This window comes from Rattus norvegicus, chromosome 4 (assembly GCF_036323735.1).
Source record: "Rattus norvegicus strain BN/NHsdMcwi chromosome 4, GRCr8, whole genome shotgun sequence".
Lineage (NCBI taxonomy): Eukaryota > Metazoa > Chordata > Mammalia > Rodentia > Muridae > Rattus > Rattus norvegicus.
Genome location: NC_086022.1, coordinates 133,336,524 through 133,354,708, shown reverse-complemented (window position 1 = coordinate 133,354,708; position 18,185 = coordinate 133,336,524). Strand labels below are relative to the sequence as shown.

The following is an 18,185-nucleotide window of genomic DNA, read 5'->3' as shown; positions in this document are numbered from 1 at the left end:
TTTTTTTTGAAATAGCTTTCTTTTCTTTTTTTTAAAGATTTATTTATTTATTCCATGTATGTGAGTACACTGTAGCTGTCTTCAGACACACCAGAAGAGGGCATCCCATTACAGATGGTTGTGAGCCACCATGTGGTTGCTGGGAATTGAACTTAGGACCTTAGGAAGAGCAGTCAGTGCTCTTAACCACTGAGCCATCTCTCCAGTCCTAACTGGGCTTTATCATAGACCCTTATCTCCAAAAGGCTGGGATGCGATACCAAAAAACAAAACAAAACCCTGAAACATAAAAGGACATAAAAGATTTTCTCTATTTTCATATATATATATATATATATATATATATATATATATATATATATATACACACACACACACACACACACACACACACACACACAATTTCTAGTAGACATTTTAGTGCTTTCTTTCTTTTTTTTTTTTCAATTAATTTACTTTCTGGCAATACTAAGGAGCAAACCCAGTAATCCCATATATGTTCGGCAAGCATTCTGTCACTGAGCTGCATCCCAAAGCGTCACATTTAGCACTTTAACATTCTGACCTTTTCTGTGGTCGGCCTAGCCAGCACTTCCCTCCAAAATTAAGAGTCTAAGGATCACCCTGAATCATCCACCCTTACACCTTACCCTGGAGACCAGTCATCCACAGGGGAAAAATTAGCAGGGAATGCGCTTTCTCACAAACAATGGTTATAGTTTGAATTCATTCAGTGTCTGAAAAATGGGAAGTTCTTTTTGCCCCTGTCTATTTAGCAGTGACCTATCTTACAGGAATGACCACTTTCTGCCCAGATGGTATCAAGGGTTTAAAATCCTTAAAATGTGTTTGTTGTTTGGCTGCAGCGTTTCAGCACTGATCCCCTCAGAGGGTCTTGTAGTGAAGGGTCCTGTCCCTCGAGAGATTGAAGTTAGGGAATAATTTCTTCTTGGAGGATGTTGCTCTGCCACAGAGCTTCTGGACCTGATAATATTTAAATTTATGCTTGTATGATGATCTCAAGTGTTTTTTGTTTGTTTGTTTGTTTGTTTGTTTGTTTTTTAGCAAAATACCTGAATCCCATTAGGGAAATTGGCTCCCAAATTCTTCTCAGATCACCTGAACCTTTTTCTATTTTTCCTAAGAGGGAAGAAATTATATATTTAAAACCATACTAGTCCTTGAATTGAACACCAGCCCCCTAGGCCTAAAGTTGGGGATCAGTCTGCTCGTGTGGGGGAAAGGGGTAGAAGAGAATGAGAACTGTTTACAGAGTTTGGAAACATGTTATGGCAGAACTTACTTTGTTCTGAACAGCAAGTGTTTTAACAGCTGCCTCTCCCCCCCCCCTTTTTTTTCTCCCTCTCCTCCCCACCGCTCTCTCTCCTCTTTATACCCCTCACCCCAACTTCTGGAAATCCTCCTCTCAGGTTTTTGAGTCATGATGCAAGAATCTGGGTCTGAGGCAAAAAGTAACGGATCAACCATCCAGAACGGGTCCAGCGGTGGCAACCACTTACTAGAGTGCGGGACACTTCGTGACACTCGGTCCAACGGAGAGGCACCAGCGGTGGACCTGGGAGCAGCCGACCTTGCCCACGTCCAGCAGCAGCAGCAGCAGGTACTTGCCGGGGGCTGCGTGGTAACTGAACCATTGTTCATGCTGTGGGCACAGCCACACGCCTGTAAGCAGTGTCTTCCTTGCCATCCAGGTTTCCTCCTGGATGAGATAATCTTGAAACCCTCAGGAGGTGCAAGTGTCCTTCTGAGCAGTGACTGTTAGACTTGAAGTTGAATGGACCCTGAACCACTCTCTTCCAGACCCCAGTGTGTCGCCTACATTTTTACTCTTCAATTAAATGACTGGGAGGGGAGGGGTTTGATGCTTTAGTTAAAAAATAATTAGATGCTGGCTTACGCCTTATGAAGAAAGAAAATCAGAGTTAAAAGACGAAAGAATAGGGGCCACAACACGTGGGGTGGAGGGAACAGTCAAATAGAGACACATTGAAATACAAATGGACAGGGTTAAATCATAGGCCCATATCTGTAAGACAGACCTCAGTTTGGGACATGACTTTTTCCTACTTCTAGGAACTAGGGTGTACGCATTTGCAATTGCTTCCTGGAGTCTGACATCGCATGGTGTTGGCTAAAATCTCAGTGCTGCTTTTAACTCATCTCCTGAACCTCTTCAACATGTCCTTGGCCTGGGACATTCTCTTTCCCTCTTTGCCCTCCCAGGGTGGAAGCCAGTCCTTGGGAGTGACTGTTGAAACATTTCCCAGTGGCACAGGTGACCTAAGACATGGCATTGTGTTGGTAAAAATTCAAATGTAGATAGCATTTCCTTGAAGACTGGATTTGCTTTCCCACCCTTTGGGATCAGGAAATACTTCAAGTTTCTGCTCCTGATAACAGGGAAGGTTTGTCCTTGATTCATTTATCTTATGTGTAGTGGGGCACCATTTGTAATCAGGTATTTGAGAGGAAGAAAAAAAATAAAGGAATGAAATATCTTGAGGAAATTTTGTAATTTTTCCATAGAGAAATTGTTGGGAAACACCATACAAGAAAAGGATAAACCTTTAAACTACTTTCTTAAAATCTGAATCAAATTCTTAAGGGTGAGGCTCTTAGTAAGCGGCTGTATTTTGTTTCTCTGAGACAACTTCTCATCTAGATAGGCTCCTGGCTTTGATACTGCTATGTACCCAAAGCTGGCCATGAACTCTGCATCTTCTTGCCCCTGCCTCCCAAAGAGTTGAATTCCAGAAAAGAAAGGGAAGTTGGCAGACAAACAAAGTCAGTTCGTGGGGACTTTGAGATACAACTTGATCTCCTTGTCACCCCAGCCAATTCTGCCGCCACGATAGGTACCCTGTCAGCCAGAATTTATGTCGCTTGTGCTGTATTAATTTTGTTCATTTCAGTTAATGCTCGATGGTAGCCTCCTGTGTTTATGGTTACATGAGTAGTTAGTACTTTTAGAATTCTGTCTTGTAAACCCTTAGAAGATGGAAGTCAAGATCAGTCATTTCTTTGTGACATAGTTGAGATGAGGCCTCGCAATGTGCATAACAATCATTTGCGTCTAGGTAATATCCGTTAAGTAAGTGGGAGGTTAACTTCCCCACTCAGTGAGTTTTACCTGATAGATGGACAATTATTCAGATTATTGAAATATTTAATCAAGGAGCCAGCAGGTAAAATTTCTGGTCACCAGGCCTGAGGATCCAAGTTTGATTTTCTGCAATCCCCCTCCTTCTCTTATACCCAAATGTAATGATTTAAAAAAAAAGCTTAAAGAACAAAAAAGTATTTAACCAACCGCGGAAATTTACATATTCAATTCACCTACTAATACAAAGTCTTACCCCACTCCATAACAGTAGTATTGGTAACACGCGAGTAACGCGGGAGAACGTTCTGGAAGCACATTTCAGTTGCATCTTTCCCCAAAGTAATGAGTTACCAGCAAGTTACCTGGTGTGAGACGTGGAGAATGAATGTGTTGTTAAATAAATGGTCTTCCATGCCCTGTTCAATTACTTGATTTTTGATTCCACTTTGAAGCTTGAGAATAAATATTTCACGGCAATTTTCTGTCTGTTTGTCACTGATATGTGTGAGGGAGAAAGGCATCCGTCGGGTCTAGGATTGTGACTAAAGCCCCACTTATTGTGGTTGGTGAGCCCTCTTAGACCTTATAAAACATCACCAGCTGCTTTGACTCCCTGGGCAGGGGAAGCCTCTGCACAGGTTGGTTGGCAGAAATGGGATTGTATAGAAAGGTGACAGAGGAAAAAGTACAGACTCACAAATATCCCAGGGGCCCCAAGCGCCCCAACTCTTCCGCGGCCTGGAAAACAGCAGCAATTAAACCTAGTGGAGAAACTGTGAGCTTTGCTGGTAGACCTGCGTGGTTTTCGTCATCTTCCTCCCGCAGGTTTTTTACTTGAAGTGAGAATGCCAGAGAGCGCCAGAGAAAGTCACAGCCATGCTGAATTCATTACTGCGGTAGTCACACAAAACCACGGATAAAATTTCAATATCTGCAGGCCACAGTTGAGTAAACAGTTGCACTGAAATTTAATTCCTGTTGACTTTTCCCCCATTCCTCGCCAGGGGCACATTCTGATTCCGTAGTACAAAGACAACAGGGGTTACAGCTTTGATTAATGTAGGACAGTGGAAGAGAGTTAGAACTGTAAAATATGTCAGAAGTCCATGGGACACAAAGATCTGGCTTCAAGCTGTCTGGTGTAAAGCGAGTTAATTACGCTGCCAGTTACAAGGAATGGTTCTGAATATCCTCCTTGCACCAGAGCTTTTCGGTGTTATTCGGTGGGGGTGGAGTGGGTGCCAAGTGAGCTCTGTGTTGGGCTCCTTTTCGCCAGTCATGACAACAAATTACAGTAAGTACCCTTTCCCCAAACTGCAGCTCTCACAAAGAGCCACTACCATAGTGATTCTATTGGTTGCCCAAGTTGAGTCCCACACAGAATTTGTTTTAAAGAATTATCTAGGTGACAGCCTGGAGAAATGGGAGGACCTTGCTTTCCCATACACTCTCAAGAAAAAGGAGAGCGTCTAGCAACCTTGGGTGACTATCCCACAAGGGCAGCAACCGCTGGGAGATGAATCATCCGCCTTTGAAGACAGGAGCCCTGCAGCCTTGCGGGTCCCTGTGAGTCCACGGGGCAGACTACTACCCCTGCCCCCTCTAGGCCAATCAGCTAGGCATGCGGAGCTACAAGATCGGTCATCATTCAGAAAGCTACCAGCCAAAGAGAGGTGCGGCCATTAGTTGGAACAGCCGCCCCATAAGAGTGCCTTGTCTTTCCTCCTCAAAACAAAACATAATGTCTCAATATTGTTTCAACTCTATTTATATCCAGGCCCTAGAACTATTACAATGTTGTTTTTTTTTTTATAACGTAATTTGATAGCATAATTTCTGAACATTGTCTTGGAGCCCTTGAGTAGTCCTTTTACCCTATACCATAACTGCCTTTTACTTCCTATTACGCCTGCCCCCATTGCTGTCTCTGAGCTCTGTGTTGGGGGATGCCTACTCCATTATGGAACTTAGCAACAGATACTATTATTGATGGTTAAGATTTTGTTCCCTCCCTCCTTTAGGGAAGGGTTTTAAAATGTCCAGAGCGATTTCCTAAGCCATGTGGATTAATGCATTTGACAAGTCTTGGATTCTTGAAAGCAGGATTTTATTTCCATATTGCTGCAAATGAGAGACTTTTCAGATAAGCATATTACATAGAACATAATGTTTAGAAGTTTCTCCATATACAGCATATGCTGGCAGGTCAATGAACAGAATGCATACCAGAAAATGTTTATTCAATAAAAATGAATAGCTGTTAAATAAAACAGCTATTTCTTAACAACATCCCCCTTTGAAATGATGGGTGCTTTCTTTGGGGGGGTAGTACATTCTTTGGTACCACTTGCCTTCTTATTGTGTGCAAATCATCCGAAGGAGAGTTTTGGTGGCTGTGATTTTCGGGGCGGCCGTGGTTTTTGGGGTGTGGCTATCATTTTATAGGACAAGAATGGCACCCGTAGAACGGGTGAGAAAGTCATTTAAAAAAAGATATTCCACACTTGCAACTTGAGAGCTTGTTACTTGAGGCGGGATAAGCAAGCGAAGGTCTTTTTTTTTTTTTTGTAGCTTCTCTGACATTTGGTTTCAAATGTTGGCGTTTTTGGTCAAAGAAAGACTATGATTCAAGTCAACAATGTAAACAAAAAAGAAAAAAATGAAAAACAAAAGTTGAGTGACTGGCAAGGAGGTAACAGGAAGAAAGGGTAGGGAAAGGCTTGCAAAAGCATCATGGGGCGCGGGCGGGGATCAGAGGGCCCTACAGAGGTTGTGGGAATAAGAGGGAGGTAAAGTGCTAATAGTTACATAGAAGCCTGAACTCTCACAGAGAATGGCTCAACTCTTTAGGGCAAATAATGTGGTGACATACTTGCAAAGGGGTTTAGATTAGAGGAATCTGGCAGAATCATAGATACTTACACAGTGGCATTAACAGTCAGCTCCTTGTAGGCATAAATCTGTTAACAGATTCAACTGTGGATCTAAGGTTCCGGAGGGAACTCTATTTGAGCTGAACATGTCTATATTTTCTTGTCCTTAGTCTCAAAGCACAGGTCTAGCGACCACCTATGTGGTATTTGCCTCATGTTGGGCTATCTAAGTAAGTAGAGGTAACTCGAAAGCTTGTGAGAAGAGGCTAGGGGTCAGTTCCATGCAAATCCATTACCGTGCCATACCAGGGGCTTGGGCATTCACGGAGCTAGGTAACCATGTTAGTTACTTTTCTCACCGCCATGGGAGAACACCTCGAACAGCAGTCTAAGGAGGGAAGATTGATTCTGGCTCACCATAGTCCATCATGGCGGGAAAGTTCCCTCGATGGAGTGAAGACACGGTGGTGCCATCACACCTGCAGTCAGGAAGCAGAAAGATGGATGCCGTGCTCAGCGACCTTCTTCTTGTTCATTCAGTCCAGCACCCTAATCCCTGTGGCAGTGTCCCCCACTAAATCCCTTCCCAGTCACCCATTTGTCTCCTAGTTGATTATATGTTCTATCAAGTTAACAATTAATATTAACGGTTACGGTGTCCATAGAGTCTCCAAGAGTCTCCTGGAGAGCCAAAGGCTACCTAGAAAAGGACACATGTGTTCACACTGTTAGCGGATCTTGGTTTTAGCATAGAAGCAAGTGCTTAAAAGTTTACCTCTGGGCTGGAAAGATGGCTCAGTGGTTAAGAGCACTGACTACTCTTCCAGAGGTCCAGAGTTCAATTCCCAGCAACCACATGGTGGCTCACAACCATCTGTAATGGGATCTGATGCCCTCTTCTGGTGTGCATGAAGACAGCTACAGTGTATTCATATACATAAAAATAAATAAATTTAAAAGACGTTTACCTCTTCACTTACAAAGTGGGGGCATGAAGCTCCTCATTGGTCTTCGTCACTCAGCTTACTGGAGGGCACTGAGCAGGAGAGAGGCTGATTGCTTCTTGTGTAAAGCGCATGCCTTGGTTTCTCGATAGTACCATCTTCTCTAAGGGACGGTGTGAAAATTCTGGGGGCTTAACGTTATTAGTTTTGTTTTGCACAGAGTGAACTGGATCCAGTGGGTCCAGAAGTGTGGGCGTGAGACTGAGATGCCAGGCTAGGTTAGCTCTTGTCAGTCTGCTACGTGTCCACTAAAGTGGCCTGTCCCATTGCAGCTGCCTCAGACAGCTCTCTCGATGCTGTCAGGAGGGAAGAAATGATGAAATCCTCAGCGTCCTGGAAGGGAACTTTCTAGAAAGGTGGTGTAAAGAACGGTATTATTGATATCGAGTACCCTACTGGGACCCAGGACAAGTTAGAAGCCAACATGTTCTTTAGCAGCTAGGTGAAAAACTAATTCTAATTGTAAAGGAATTGCTCTGTTGAAATACACTTTTATTAGAGACATTGCCCAGGTCAAATTTGACACCAAAAAAAAAAAAAAAAAAGTTGACGTAGAAAAATGTCTGGCAGCAATCAGCAATGCTTGTGTTAGTGAAACCCTGTAAACAAATTGAAAGAAAGCAAAAACGGGAATTCAGATGATTCTGGTAAGTAAAGAAAAGCCAGCCACAACAAAAACACCCCCAGCCCCTCTTTTTATTAGTTCCTCTGCCGTCTATTTCTGGAGGGGGGAAAAAAAGCATGTTTTACCCTGAATACCAAATTTAGCTCTTTCTGTCTCTGTTGGTTTAGCCCTGCCTCCCATCAAAATATTGTTCTCAAAGATTTATGTAACTTGCAGGCCTCATATGAAATTCTTTCAAGTTGTGGTTGCAGAACAGTTGTATGTCATTAATCTCTCCATTGGAAATTAAAATGGCGTGGGAGACCAGAAGGGGAGAGGGACCTCTTATGTGTTAAGAGATCATGAGAACAGAACCGCAGATGACATCCTCTTATTGGGAGTGACGTGTCTGTGCCCAGCTTCAAGAGAAGGCGTTACTGCTCTCAGACGGTAATTTTAAGGCCTGATAATGTTAACTCATAAGAAATATAATAACCTTCCTCCAGCTCGTCAAATCAAAAACATCTCTTTTTGAACTCTGAAGAGATGGGATTTCAGCGATAGCCTGTTGTCAGTGTATCATCAGTTGAAGCAAAGTGTCTGCCCTGTAGTGTCCTTGGAAGCCTGGGGACCACACTAGTGCATCACAGTTGCCTGGCTTCTTGACCGCAGAGCCAAGTGGGCTAAGTTGGAAAGTTTGGGTGATGTACACATGTAGTCACTTGATGGAGTCTAGTGTACTTGGCTGGTACCTAGATTACCTGATAAAAAGGGTCTCCAGGTGACGAACTGTTTTTATGACAAGAAAGAATGGCCGTACAAATGGGAGTGGTCCTCAGAGTCATGAGGAGAAAGATGGAGAGCTTGTCTGAACTCCCTGTTCTGGAGTTTCTTTCATCACATTGACTTTGAGCTCAAACCTATTGTAATTTTGAAGTGTCCACAGCATTCCAGAGGCCCTTGCTAAACTCTGTGTCTCATTCATGTCACAGAAGCAGAACTCACTGTAAAACTGTGCTGTCCTGTGTCATGTCAACAGGTGTCACCGTGATCAGACACCTGAGAGAAACCATGAGGATTGGGTCAAAAAGTTTACTTTATCTCATGGTTTCAAAGGTTTCCATCCAGAACCCTTAGCTCTGTGATGTCTATGCTCACGGTGGGACAGATGTCATGGTGATGGGGCCACTCACTCATGCTGGTCAGAAAACAGAGGTGCTCACGACTAGACTCAGTGTGAAGACATGACCACAGAGACCCACCTCAGCTACCTAAGCCCTATGGGCTAAAGTTTCTAGAACCTCCCGTAATGGTGTCACTAGGTAAGGACCACACTTTCAGTACAGAAGAATCCTTTGTAGGGGAAGGGATATTTCTTTCTAAACCTTAATGAGGTGGAGCGTCAGGAAAGTCCCAAATCCCCATATTTCTGAAATCCAAAACTAAGGCCTGATTTGATTCTAAAGAAAAGTTTCAGTTTGGGAACCATTTGGGAAACCATTTGGGTTTTGTTGTTGTGTTTTGCTGGTTTGTTTGTTTTAATTAAATAGAAATGTTTAACCAGTAAGTCTGGGTGGATATTTCAAAGTAACACCTTCCAAAATCTGGACCATTTCTGAGCTCAAGCATTTCAGATGAGAATCTTTCACCCTGTATTGATCATCTCTTCACTTTGGCCTGCAGAACTGAATTTGTTCGTTTGTGTACATGGCTTCTGGTCAGCTCTTCTTGCCCACTCCTGTGGTGAGGTGGCAGAGAGAACAGATTGATGTGTGTGGAGCGGCAAAGTAGGCACAAAAGCTGGGAGATTGGGCAGGAGACAGCTGAGACCACAGAAGAAGGTGCTCAGAGAGTATGTGGCAGTGGCCTGTATGAGGCCTCAGTCCCTGCTCCTATGCAAACTGAGAATGGGCCCAGCCAGCGGTGAAAGAATCCCTGGGAGATTGGTAGCCATTAGCCCAGCATTTAATAATGGTCCACCAATCTTGGATACGTTTGACTGGGGATCTGTCATGGCTCTCCTTCCCATTTCCTCCTGCAACCCCATGCATGGATTCTTTAACATCTTGTAAGTCCGACCAGGAAAGGACAGCCCTTCTCTTTCTCTGATACGTTCCAACACATCGCCCAGTGATGGTGTACTGTGGTGAGAAGGTAGCCCCTCATGGGATCCCCTTCTCAGGTGGTTCACAGCGGCATTGAGATGACAAAAGCGACCTCACCTTCTCAGCTAGGGATAGTGCGCATACCTGCCATTTGAGTTGAGAGCCATTCTCAGCTACCGAGTTAGTGAATTTCAGTTCTAGGCCAGCCTGGGCTCCTTGAGACTTTGTCCAAGAGAGAGAAAAAAGGGAAGAAAGGAAGGAAGAGAGGAAGAGAAAGAAAGAAAAAAAAGAAAGAAGAAAGAAAGCCTTTTTGTTTGGCTAAAAGTCACTACAGTGGTTGTGTATGTTTATTCTGATTAATATTATCAAGTGCGTCGCCTTCAGCCTTGGCCTGCTGCTCGAATCTCTGAGAGTCACATGGGGATGCTGATAAAACTCCTGTGCGCCTATTGATCACAGAGCCCGGCTTATCTATCTTAGAGAACAAAACTAACTAAGCTGAATCTGTGATAGGGTCTTTATTCCATATTGACAAAAGCCTCTTAGAATGAATTTGTTTTTAAAGTGGCAAGGGGTTGGGGGAGGAGCGCATAGTGTGGATCTTTTGCTGGAAAAATACAGTGTGTAATTATTAAACAGCGGGCGCTCTTGGTAAACTCATTTAAGAGGTGCCGATCCAACTGCCCAGGGACGGAAGTCTCCTCACTGCATTTAAGTTGAAAAAGTTAAGGTAGATGCAAGCTGGGTTCTCTCTAATCCTTCTAGAAGGCCCTTGTAGCTTCTGCAGAGATTGTGTATGTAATAACTCGGGCACGGTTCTTTTTCTCTTGACTTTAGTATTCTATCCCTATCGTTTGTCCATGTGTGTGTGCATGTGCATACATGCACATAGAATTGCAGGCTGAGATCATGTACTGTTCCCAATTTTGTCATCTGAGTTTGCTCTTTGATTTTATTTATTTTTTTATTTTTGTAAATCTTTTAAGATAGAGCCCCTCACTGGCCTGGAGCTCACCTCAGGTAGGCTAGGATATGCTTGCCAGTGCTTCCTCAGCACTAGGATAACTGGCAAGCTACCACTGGCTTTACCTTTGAAAAATATGGGTGCTGGGATTGAACTCGGGTCCTACTGTTTAGCAAGTAACCAGTTCACTGATGGGGCTGTCTCCCCAGACCCTAGCTTGCTCCTTTTATGACGATACTCAAAATAAGATTAACTTCCCCACACATTCATCTTCAGCAAGGTTTCTAGAGCACAGAGCATACTCTGCCATTTTTCATCCTCCCAGCCGTGAGTCTATTGCCAGTGGCCTGCTGTGGTCTCTCCTTGAGCCCTTGAGCATGGCAGTCAGACTGCTGTTCCCACCGGACGGATACCCTTCCCATGCTGCTTTGTCTTGCCCTGAACGGTCTCTCCACGGGAGGGAAGGTGACAGGATGTCTTTTTAGTCATTCAAATCCAATAACTTTTAATCTGAAGGTTAAGTAGTGAGATATAAACTAAGAGATGATAATATCAATTTTATGTTCACTGAAGGGCACAATCTACCTCTTTCTAGTAGAGGAAAATTGTGCGTAAAATGTCTTTTGCTTTTCCGTAGCAGAGCCATGCCTCTCACAGCCAAGGGAAGAAAGATTTGGGGAAATTTTTAATAAAATAAGATGTAGCATCATAAAGCAGGGCAAGAGTGGCGCTTCATGATTATAATTATTATATATTAATTTTTCAAGGCGGCATGGTACAGAGCAGCTCTCTCATAAGGAAGGCTTCTCCCACTGACGCTCATTATCCTCTATAAGAACTCAGCAACCTTTTACAAGGTCAAAGACGGCGAGAGAATGACACGATGCTCATTCTTTTCTGACTATTTTTGGTCCTAATGTGTGTGATAAATAACACCTTGATAATATTGCTTACCTCCCCTCATTTTGCTCCTTCCTCCTGGTGAGATCTCCATTTCAGTGCAATAAGCGTTCGACATGCAGAAGCACTGGGTTGTCTCTACCTGGTTTCTTTCTATTCTGCTGTTCGGGTCATGAGGCTTATATTTGTCTTATAAATACAAAGTTTTATGCTGTGTATTATGTGTCTGTGTCGTATGTACTGATGTATGGACTTCCTGTAGCCCTCAGCTATCTGTCAGATGGGGACGACATCATGCATGGGGTAGGTGTGCTTTAATCACTAACACCATTGTCAAGGTTATATTCTGTAATGAGGTGATTCAGGACTGTGATTGTGAGGGTGGCCTTCTGAAAGGAGTCTTCTGACAGGAAGCAGCCCGCCTCAGATGTTTGTTGGGCACATTCTGTGTACAAGGTGCTGGGTTGAACCTTCACACCAGAACAGGAACCAAAGAGCTCTAGTGCTCAGGCCAAATCCAGCCTAGCGTTCCATGCCGAAGACAGTCCTGTGCAGACACGGCTATACCTGTTGTTTACCACGGTGCACAGCTGCCTGTAGACCTACACAGCTGTAGTAGTAATTTTCCTCACAGATGTGACAACATGGCTGTCAGAAACAACTTAAGGATGCAAAGATTAATTTTGCCCTGCAGTTTGTGCGGGTCTGGTCCATCAATGGGAGAGGTTACACCTGCAGAAACATGAGGCATCTGGTCACACTGCTTCCACGGTCAGGAGACGGAGAGGTAGACGCTGACATTCAACTTGCTTTCTTCTTTGTATCCAGTCTGGGAGCTCAGTCCATTGGCTGTTGCTACCCATGTTTATGGTGGTTTTTCCCTTTTGAACGATACAGCCTTCATAGATACACCTCTACAGGTATGTTTCTGTGGTGATCCTAAACCCCATCAAGTTGACAGGAAAGATTTAACTGTTACAAGAGCCAGCCACGGCAACCTATTACAGCAGAAGTTATATGCCCCAGAAACCTTAAAATGTGCACGGCCTTGCACTTTGCAAAAATAGTAGCCCTCCCCTGGGTTATTGAGTGGAATGTGGTGTGTGGCAGATTTTCTGCTCTTACTTTGTAGTCATAGGGTAGATGATGCTTTGTGTGTGTGTGTGTGGGGGGGTGTCTGTGAGTGTTCATGTGTGTGAGCGTGCATGTGTGTATGAGTGTGTGTTTGAGCATGTTGTATGTTTATGTGTGTGCTTGAGGGTATGTGAGTGTGTGTAAGAGTGTGTGTGTGTGTGTGTGTGTGTGTGTGTGTGTGTAGGGGTCTACATACCTATACACATAATTTATGATTTTGGCTCGCAGTTTCTAGTCTGATGCAGTGATGTGTGGGTGTATTCACACTTCCGTTCTTGTTTTCAGTAATTTAACTGATAGTTTCTCACAAATTAAGAAATTGGACATTGGTAATAGTTAAAAACCCTTGAGGCAGCCTGCTGAGGAAATGGAGATTGGACATTCTTGGTGGGTCACTGAGAGAGCAGCTGTCCTCAGCCACAGCTCCCTTGTTTCTAGTGTAGGCTTTCTCCCATTCGTGTCCTCACCACTAGACACCACAGAGAAATACTGCCTTCCCTCTCTCCTTTCATTCTAGGAATTCACACTCTAATTGAGGTGCAATAAGATACAGAAGCACATACGTGAACCATCAATGGAAATCTTTAATGCACACAGAGGTAAACTGAAGGAGACACACATAAGCCAATCAATAGATAGAGGAGGGATTTGGGTCATAAATCCTCAGTGGCCTGGAGAGAAAAAATTAGTATCTGAATGGTGGGTTTTTTTTTCTTTAAGACTTTAGTGAAACTAGAAAACAGAAACTCAGTATGTGAACATCTGCTGATTTACTTTAAACCTTTCGGTGGGAAATAATGGATGGGAGATATATTCCTGAACTGAATAGCTTTGAGTTGTGGCTTGGGTAATTAAGGATCTGCAAGGTTTGTCTTTGACAATATCCATCAATTCAGAGATCTGTGACATTAGATTCAAGCTACAGAGCAACTAGTGACAACTAGTGAGTTGAGGCTTCCTCAGGACGGGCCTGAGGTCACTGGGTTGCAGGACATAGCTTCTGCCGTCTCTGTTAACATAGCCCATGGTACAAGTATGAGCTTTCCAGGGATGAGATGGGGCCTGCTAAGTCTGGCTTGTTTCCTTGGTAAGTTCTATATTTCCTATACTTTAATATCAAATTCTAGCTACTCACCTCATCCTATAATTAGAATAATTGAAACCTTAGTGCCTGATTTGATAATAGTTGTCAAATCTGAAGATTGTTGCTCAATGCACTTATTAACTGTATTTTCCAGAAGATGGAGTCAGCTTTGGTATTTTTTTTTTAATCCTTCTGGGGCCTTTTTTCTTTCCTTTCTTACATAGTTGCTTCTGTCTTTTTGTAAAGCTTATCCCATAAGTTACTCTTTTTCACAATTGACAAAAATGTGTTTATTTCTGTCACATTGGCCCTCTTATTCCTATTGTCAAAGAACATTGGCTGTGGAGTGTGTGTGTGTGTGTGTGTGTGTGTGTGTGTGTGTGTGTGTGTCTGTATCTGTATCTGTATCTGTGTCCGTGTATGCATACAGGCATATGTGGGTGCATACCTTGGGGAGGCATGCATAGGGGCATACATGTGTGCATATGTGCGTATGTATGTGTGTAAGTACATAATTTTGACCCTTCTCATTCACTCCACAGACTTTTGACTATGCTAACTTGTTCAGTGTTTGGGCAAATATTTTTTTTTTTATGTTTCCATGATTACATTATGTTAAGTCTTTTTGTAATCTATCTCTGTCTTGGAGTAGGGCTCTTCTTTTGGCTCTAAATACTCAACAGCATGTACCTGGAATTATTTTTCAGGTGTCACAAAACATCAAAGCCCCAGCCAACTCTGATGAAAACTCTGAAAGGCATCGGGTCAGGATAAGCCTTGAGCACTGAGAGCTATTTCACATTCATTCAGGTGGCCGTACACTATTGTTCTCTCCTCACTACAGTTTATCATGAGGCAGGTCCATGCTAAGCTCAGCCAGGTTCATAGACATGGTCCACAAAGCATGGACACTCCTTCCTGGCAGGCATGTGAGTACCTGCAGACCATTCTTGGGCAGTTTGGCCAAGACTCTCGGCAGACTCTCACAGCCATTTTGGTTTAGAGATCCACGTTGCCTGCTTTGTTTGCAAGGAATTGAATCTTTTTCAGAGTTTCCTGTTGGACTATGTTGAGGGCTTCTTAGAACCGATTGCCAGATCCTCCTTCAGAATTCTCAAATTCTAGCAGGGCCCAACAATTTGCTTCTTTGGTTTCTCTAGACCATCTTCTACTGCTTGGCTGGAGAGCCACGCGGGTGGGATGACTGGCAGGCAAGGTTAGGCTGTGGGATTGAAGCTCTGGCCTAAGTCACAGTCCTTCCTAGATGAGTTATTGTGGACATCTGAAAATTCTGCACCTCAGTTTTCATATCCATCAAATGGGGACAGCATCAACATTTATTATCCCGAGGGTAACAAAGGACCAGGAAACTGCAGCACATTGTAATGGTCTGCAGATGTCAGCTAGTGCTGTTATTATGAACGTCATTGCCACCATCAGTAAGAATTCAACCTACAAAATTAGTGTGTGAAGCACAAAGAATTTAATCCATTCCTGTGTATTTTAGTGTCCTGTTTAAAAGATAAACAGTTGGATATTTCCTAAATCGGATGGGAGAAGAAGAGTTCAGAAGGTGGTTTTGACCTACTGAACTTTTAAAATCTTGTAGCCATTGAGAATACCATACCTGGGCTGCTCAGGTGGCTACACCTGGTAAGGGCATTTGTCTCTGGTATGCACCAATGTGAGTATGCACATACCTGCTCACATAAAATAACAACACTTATTTAGTAGTTAATAACCTGAGGGCTGATCATCTTTTTTTTTTCTTTCTTTCTTTTTTTTTTTTTTTTTTTTCGGAGCTGGGGACCGAACCCAGGGCCTTGCGCACGCTAGGCAAGCGCTCTACCGCTGAGCTAAATCCCCAACCCTTTTTTTCTTTTCTTTTTTTTTTTTTTCTTTCTGAGGGCTGATCATCTTTGTGGTGGAGGAAGGTGCTCTTAACCTCACTCTTCCGTTTAGTTTTAGGATTCTTGTTTGTTTATAAATGCTTTTTGCTTTTTGTATATCTGAAGGTTTCCATAGCAACATTAGCTCTATAGAGACAAAGAGGAGGTGCTTTAAGTTAAAGCCCTGCAGGATGCATATGAAATGCATAGGAAATACGTACAATGATCTTGATCCTGTGCAGTGCATAGGTCACATATTTTTCCATAACAATAAAGTAAGTTTTAAGATTTCTTCTCACATTTATCTCTTCAGCCACCACTTGTCTGGATGTACTCTCCCGATCCCCCAGTGTTCTGGGCGCTTCCACCATGACCTGTGGCACACGCAAATCATCCTTACTGACCCTCACTCTTGTGTAACAAAAGTCAGAACTCATCCATCCCCAGAGAGGTGGGAAATAAAGCAGGACTTACTTTTCTGTTTTGCGTTTCCCCATTCTCCTACCTCCCATGTGTCTCCTGGACCATGTGTCCCATGGTCACAGGCACAATCTTCCGTCATCAGTCACTTCTCAGGCAGCTTCCCTCTGGGAATTGTAGAGATACAGGGACCATTTGACTGGAATTCCCTGCCAGAAGGGTGGAGCCCCACCTCTCACAGTTCCTGTGTGAGAAAAACTGTCACATGTGACCAGCATTCGGTGCCTCCATTTTCTCATCTGTAAAATGAAGCAGTACAAATGAGTACATTATCCTTGGCTGAACAACCACTGCTTTAAAACATGCTCGTTACTGGATTCCCCATCTTTTAAGGATGAACCAAAGCCATGGCCCAGATCGTATGGATCCAAACATACTGGTCTGGTCTGGTCTAGACTGGGTATTCCATTCTTTAGCCTGCCCTACTCATTTCATATTTACATGTAATCAGTATTGAGTTCTCCATATTGGACTCTTCCAAGAACCACCTCCCACGGATACAGGAATCCCCACGTTCTATATCACTGGGTAGTAGACTGAAATTCATGGCCAGTCCCATCCACCTACTCATCTCTTCATTCATCCTGACCTCAGTGTGAAGACTGTAGAATCAGGCCTTGTAGGCAATTAGTACCCCAATTTATCATCTTAGGAAAGAAAACACACATCCTAATCAACACAGAATCTCTACTCTGTACCCACAAGCAAGCGTCACCGAAGGGGCCCCTTGCACAAATGTTTTAAATTTGGAGGCAGAGTTAAGGACACAGTTGGCCTCCAGAATCTGAATTGAATCAGGGTTTTATTTCAGATAAAAATCTTTGGGTCTCATAACTTAAAAAACACAACTTTTACTGGCATTACGCAATTTGCCACGGGTCATTTACCAAAATGTTTGTATATGTAAGCCCAGGTTCTTCTCTTTAAAAAGAAGGAAGGGCGGAGGTAGGGGTTGGGTTTTGCTAAAATCCAGGTGGCGTTCGAGTTTATATTTAATTTTAATTGGAAATGAAATACAGGCAAAGGAGGGGGAAAAGACCCACCATGTTTTCTTTACTGAGAGTATCCATTGGGGAGAGGAAGGGCACCGGCAGCCAGGTTTTAAGACACACATTTTTTATTGGCATGTCTATTTTTTTTTTCTGGCTGAATTCTTATGCCTGCATTTAAAAAAAAATTTTTGAGTTTTCACACATGGCAGGCATTTTTATGTCTCGGTGCCACTTGCCACCCTCCCTCTGTATTTTTCATGCAATTAGTACCTAGAACCAGGAGGGCCACTCTTTATGTGCCACACAGAGCCAAGAGCTTTCCCCAGTCCTCTGCTGAGCGCCCTTTGAAGCTCCAAATGAGGTAATATTTAATACTTGCGGTTTATTTTGATTTCTGAAAGAGCAAGGAATTTTGGAAGAAAGAAGAGTAAGTGGAAACCTTTATTTCAAGCCAGAATTTGAAGGTCCTACAAAGTACAGGTACATTGTGTGAAACTGCCAGGCAACACCGGCAGAGAGACGGGGACACAGTTAACAATCAGCTGCTTGGACAGGGAGAGGTGGTGGGCCAGCCGTGAACTCCACCGATGCCCACAGAACACTGCTGGTCCAAGAGAGCAAAACCTTCTGCGTTGGCTCCTGTGTAGATGTGGGTGTAATCTGGGTGTTCCGAATTGGAAACTAAATGCTAAATAATTACAAACTTTAGGATTACAGAACAATTTGCAGAAAAGTTAAATGATGCAGGTAAGGACAGAGAAAAATGACGTGTGGTCTACAAACCTGTTCTCTGGCAGTGACGACTCTTTTAGCGTTCTTTCTCCTTCTGTTTCAAAGACGAGTTCTCCTGACTTCCATACAGCTGCTCCCATTCCCTCTATGGAGCTTCTCTGACACCAAAGCTATCCGCCAGCCCACACCCCAGCAGCTGGTTTTCTTACGGGTTAGCTAGCTCACCTTTTAATCTCAATCTTAATTTTTAGATTCTGTATAATTTTACTTTTAGAAAAAATTTCATGGTTTTGATCTCCA

At 43.3% G+C, this 18,185-nt stretch overlaps 1 protein-coding gene and 1 long non-coding RNA gene across 22 annotated transcripts in view; one reads left to right on the top strand and one right to left on the bottom strand.

The window, feature by feature from the left end:
• Positions 1 to 18,185, top strand: part of Foxp1 (forkhead box P1) — a 691,302-nt gene that overhangs the window by 453,939 nt on the left and 219,178 nt on the right. For 19 of the 20 annotated variants that reach the window (XM_063285823.1, XM_063285827.1, XM_063285826.1 and 16 more), the window contains one exon: positions 1,431 to 1,621. In XM_063285823.1, the coding sequence (XP_063141893.1) occupies positions 1,442 to 1,621 (180 nt within the window). In that variant the 5' untranslated portion in view covers positions 1,431 to 1,441. Of the gene's footprint in view, positions 1 to 1,428; positions 1,622 to 18,185 lie in introns of those variants that run through there. The other variant, NM_001034131.2, reaches the window with a different exon arrangement.
• On the bottom strand, positions 9,280 to 18,072 carry LOC134486619 (uncharacterized). Of its 2 annotated transcripts, none has more exons than XR_010065893.1 (2): positions 17,937 to 18,072; positions 9,280 to 16,400 (listed from the first exon to the last, which is right to left on the bottom strand). It is a non-coding gene; the product is annotated as an uncharacterized LOC134486619 (long non-coding RNA). The 2 variants fall into 2 exon arrangements; XR_010065894.1 differs by having other exon boundaries at positions 9,280 to 17,841; positions 17,937 to 18,071.